General features: G+C 45.0%; 1 protein-coding gene across 1 annotated transcript; it reads right to left on the bottom strand.

Moving 5' to 3' along the window:
- Positions 1-3,068: 3,068 nt before the first annotated feature.
- UTS2R (urotensin 2 receptor) lies at positions 3,069-4,217 on the bottom strand. The gene has a single exon (XM_074889202.1). The coding sequence runs from the start codon at positions 4,215-4,217 to the stop codon at positions 3,069-3,071; it is 1,149 nt and encodes a 382-aa protein (XP_074745303.1).
- Positions 4,218-5,278: the final 1,061 nt, after the last annotated feature.

Genomic DNA, 5,278 nt, shown 5'->3' with positions numbered 1-5,278 from the left:
TTGGATCTTTGACTGATGATAGGTTTCTGCAAGGAGGAATAAATAGGGCGCACTAATTATTTTATAGCTATCGCTAACCAAACAATTAATTATGTTTTGGAGGAGGGAGTTCCTTCTTTGGACCTCACTGATTTCCCTGGCTCCCCCGTTTATATTCAGCAGGGTCTTGTGGTTGAGTTGCTGCCTGGTTTCAGGAAGAGGACAGCTGTCTAATGTTTGGTATCTGAGTGTGGCTGATGACCTGTAAAGTTAGCTGGGGATGCAGAGCTGGGGCACATGCTGCATGTGAACTGCTCAGAGCCTTGCTTTTACCTGTAGTTTTGGAATAATACTCCCTTATTGTTTCCTGTGCTGAGTGGTGATGGATGCAAGTGTTTGAAGGAGAAAAAAAAAACAGCCTGGGGTGGAAATTGAAAGGCTTGAATGAAACATCTCATCATTCAAAGATGACCCAGTATTGACTGAAACATCACCTGCAACTGTTCCCTGACTTGCAGGTGTCTTCTTTTCTCTTGGCTTTGTTGTGTGGATCTGACAAACACTCTGCAAGTCCCTGCTGAGACCACAGCACAAGCTTCAAACAAAATGAGAAACAAGACTGTGTGGCCCAGGGCTGAGGTTGTGTGTCCTTGCAGGGAGGCAGTGAAGCCCGGGGCCCAGCCCAGCTCCCCTCCCAGGGCACGGCAGGACCTCTGGCATGGCCTTGCTTCCACAGCACGTTGCTTGTGGTGATTTCAGGGTGCTTGTTGCACTTACAGAGCCATGGCAGGCTTTCTGCAAATATTTTCTGAGATGCGTTGGTTATGGTGGGCTTGGAGAAGTTAATCAGAGCAGTATACCTGGGGTCAAAGGGTTTAGACTGATTAACTCTGGAGACAGATCTGCTCCTGTGTCTCTTGGTAACCCTTCTTCACTGTCTGCATTGGTGTGTAAAGCCTAGATGAGCTGAGATTTGCAAACTGTCCTCTCATTTTGACTCTCTAATTTTAGAAAAGGTGGACTGTGCTCTCTGAAGGCTCAACCCACAGTAGCTTTTCTTCACCACCATGGGAACTGCTTGTGCTGAGCTCGTTTTGAGCTTGTCTGACTATTTCTGAGCAAGAAGTTAAAATTACAATTTCCAAAAAGAGGAGGCCAAATGTTATGGTCTGATCTATGATAAATACCTGACTATATTAGGGTGGAAAATGGGTTAACCTCTTATCCATGGGCTCCCTCTTCCTTACAGTGAGGTGAATGATGCTTTACTCTCCCTAATGGGCTTTGACTTGTGTGTCTCCAGCCTGAGGAGCGTCTGAAAACTAACAAGTACTGTCAGTGTAGGAAATAGCTATATATAATGGTATTTCTGCCCCTCTGAAACCAGGAAGGGGCTAATCCTGAAGTAGGATTTGCTGGTCAGTGTACTGCACTGCAAGAAGGGTGCAGGTAAATTGCCCTGACCTGCAAGACCACTGCGTATGGTGTGTGTGGAGGTGGATGGGAACACAAAGTGAGCATATTCCAGTTTCTGCAACAGTTCAACATTAAAACTGTATGCATGAGAGTCCTCTTTCATGATGCGTAATCTTCCCCATATATAACAAACTTTAAGTCCATGAATGAAAGAGGCAATTCCTTTTTCAAGTGTATCACCCAGAGAGGATGAACTCAGAGCTTTCACTGTCCCCATGAGCAATGACTGTTTAAATGCCTTGAAGAGGAATAGATTAAAACCTAAATTCTATTTCTGTATAAGCAAACGGAGTTTGCTGCCACATGGTGTATCACACTGCAGTTCTGAATTTACTCCTAAGCATGGATTTGTTTGTAATTCTTCAACTTGGTTAGAGCTGTGTTGGCATTGCGTTGTTGTATCCTTGCTGATGAGGTATCAGGGCTAATGCGAGCAGAAGACTCCTGTACAGATGCTGGCAGCATCCCAGAGAAGGTACTTTTAGGCTCATTGGAGAAGCACCAGGCCTCATGGAGGATATGTTTATACTAATGATGCTTTATCATCAGTGAAAGCCAGGACAGGCAAAGTGTTCCTGGTGTGGGCAGGACTATATTCACTTTTTGTAGCAGTAAAGCGAAATCATCTGTGAAGGGAACAAGTGATCTCACTGATAAGGAACTAGAACTTTTATAATTGAGAATATTAGGGACTTCAGATAGCATAGCTTTACCCATTGGAAATCACATCCTCCCACCCCTCCTCCTCTCCCTTTGTCCTTTCCTCCTGGACTTGGCGATGCAGGTCTGGTCCCTCAGGCTGGATGCTGCAGTCAATGGATTCCCTGAGAATAACAACATCAGAGGTTCCCAGTTCCTCCTTGGAGGAGGGCAGAGGGCAGATACACTTGCCCAGAACAGATGATGCTCCCACACATGGGTGCTCTTGTGTTTGGGGATAGCGCATTAGGGGATGCCGAGTGTTCCCTGGCTGTGGCACTGTCACGGGAAGCTTGTCTCGCTAACATGAACTCTGATGTAACTCCACTACAGACACCTATGTGAATGGAGAATCGAGCCCAGCACATACACGAGTGTAGAATAAATGTGAATACGACCAAAACCAGGACAAACACCCCTGGATACGCCTCATCCATGTTGTCCAGTCCTACCCCAAATTCAAACTGGATTGCATGTCACAAACATCAGCTGCTTTGTCTTTATTTCATTGTTTTCAGTCCTCATACAACTACAAATTTAGCATTACTGCTAAAGAAAAGAAAGAGCAAACTACAGCCATTCACGGGATAACATAATTTTAAACTCTAAGACAGCTGATACTATTAAAAAACATGGCCCTATTATAGGCTTTCAATATTGATGGCTACTTGAGGAGACATACACTATAAAATACAAAGATAAAAAGCAAAAGGCTGTTTAGATAGGTGTTCAGCTGAATGTTGCTAGCATCAAATCAGTGACACTGAAGAAAATGAGAACAGACATACGGCACAGCCTCTGGACCAAATGTGGGCACATTATGGATCTGCTGAGGCTTTGCCTTTACAATGTACACTTTAAATCAAAGCAACATTGAAGTCAATATTGATTGTTCTTGGAGATGTATTTTACCTTCAGGCACTGCTGTTTCCCAAAGGAGCGTGAGCAAGAACATATGTCTCTGTGCAGTGCTGACTGCTTGTGGACAGGGATCTCCCTGAAATCCTATGAAACCGATTCCTCCTTTGAAAGTACCCACTGTTGCTGCTAAGGGACCGCTGCCTGTTCTTCAGGTACTCCCTGTAGTTTTTGGTGAGTAGAGTGTAGAGGAAGGGGTTGATACAGCTGTTGCTGTAAGTCAGGCAAGTTGTCAGGTAATTAATGTTCTTCATCACCTTGGGAGATAAAGGGAAGGATTCATAATACTGGAAGAGGAGCTGCCATATCCAGAAAGGCAAGAAGCAAGCCCAGAACACCAGCACTATTGTGAAGATTAGATAGAGCACCTTTTGATTCGGTAGCCGCTTGGTCTGCTTGAAGGATGCTGTTTGTGACACCCAGTAAATCTTAGCTAATCGGATGTAAAGGTAGCCAATGATCACCCCTGGACCCACGATGCTGGTACCAAAAAGGATGGTGAGATAGACTTTGTAGGACAGCTTGCTCCAAGTGGGCAGGCAGATGCTTTTGTTGTCCCTTTGCACCAGCTGGATCATGATAAGCATTGGGAGAGTGAGCAGCAGTGATACCAGCCAGATCACAACAGCAATGGCCTTTCGGTAACTCTTGGACCTCTTCACTGTGTCCAGGGGCTTCAGCACAGCAAAGTAGCGCTCTGTGCTCATGACTGTGAGGGTGAAGATGCTGGCGTGCATAGTGAGGAAGTCCAGACTGAACAGGATACGACAGCCAATGTCCCCAAAGTACCATTTCTGAATGAAGTAGGTTCCAACAATGAAGGGGATGGTGAGAAGGTAGAGCAGGTCTGCCAGCGCAAGGTTGATGATGTAAATATACATGGAAGCAGATGATCGCAGGTAATGACACATCACTAACAAGGTGTAGACATTGCCTGTCACCCCAATCACACACATGAGAGAGAGGATTGTCCCAATGGTGCAGATGGCGATCATGTCCTCCATGGAACCAGTGGCTGATGTGCCATTCCCAGTGGCACTGGTGGAGGTGTTGGGTCTGATTCTGAACATGCTGCCCTCGCTTGTGTCTGTCACCATGTAGGGGGTTGCAGAAAAGTGGCTCTCTGGCTCGTCGATTAGGGACATCCTCCTGGCCTTTAAATGCCAGAGGCTTTGTTCATGCCACAGGGGTCTGAAGATCTTTCTGCTCTGAGAAATGTGACTGCTGGGAGATGGTGAACCATCTCTTAGCGAGGTCTCATCCAAGGAAGATATGCATTCTCCACTAGAGGAAAGACATCAGAAACCAACATATTAGAAATCTGCCAGAGCACACAAATTATCATTTAGAAGTTACCTGTCCCTGAGTACGTATCTGCACTGTCTGCATGTACCAAAAGTCTTCTACACTGAGGTCACTCATGTGTGAGGTTCATGCCATCATTTCAAGAGTACAGCTTTGAGAAGTGACATGTCTTAGTGTGTCCATGGAAAAGAGACAAAAGAGATTATGTGGATCATTGGAACTGCTTGCTGCAATCCCTAAAGTTAGTTTGGGGTTGGAGGAAAAAAATGTCCTTCCTAAATTCATAACGGCATCTTACAGACCTAGCCTCATGATTGCCTAAACGTCTCTGCTAAGCTCTTAACTCTGAAGGAGTTAAAGACCCCAAAAAAGGGAAAACAAACTTTGGATTTACCATTTGCAGCCAAATTTTGTATTTTGTGTAAGTGATACACTCAAAGTCCTGTCCAGCATTTCTGCAGTGTTTTCACAGAGCAACTTCCCTTGAATGAGAAGCTCCTGCTATGTCCTGACCTGCAGTTTCAAATTGCATTTGAGTGATGGAGAAAAAAGGCATTTTAAAGCAATAGAGCAAGGTATAGGTTTCACTGTGGGTTTCATATGTCTGTAAACGCAGGGTTTTTTCATGCTGTCTGTCAAGTGTGATTCCACAGATTTTCACGTGTCCATACACAGATATATTTCAGACAGACCTGCCTTTGAACCTGTCTAAACAGCCTTATGCAGTGAGGTGTGAGATTATTCTGCAGCATGTTAGGCAAACAGTCCCTCTTTCTATAGTGGAGCTTTTGGTTAGCTCAAGCTCAATGCTATACAAATCACGTCTCTGTTGCTTTGAATTTATACTGGCTCCGGGTGTAGGCAAAGGGAGATCAAACCTACCCGAGAGAAACACTGAAGA

The sequence above is a fragment of the Strix uralensis genome, chromosome 19 (genome assembly GCF_047716275.1).
Source record: "Strix uralensis isolate ZFMK-TIS-50842 chromosome 19, bStrUra1, whole genome shotgun sequence".
NCBI classification, from domain to species: Eukaryota; Metazoa; Chordata; class Aves; order Strigiformes; family Strigidae; genus Strix; species Strix uralensis.
The sequence above is the reverse complement of the archived record's forward strand: the minus strand, read 5'-3'. Positions and strand labels throughout refer to the sequence as shown.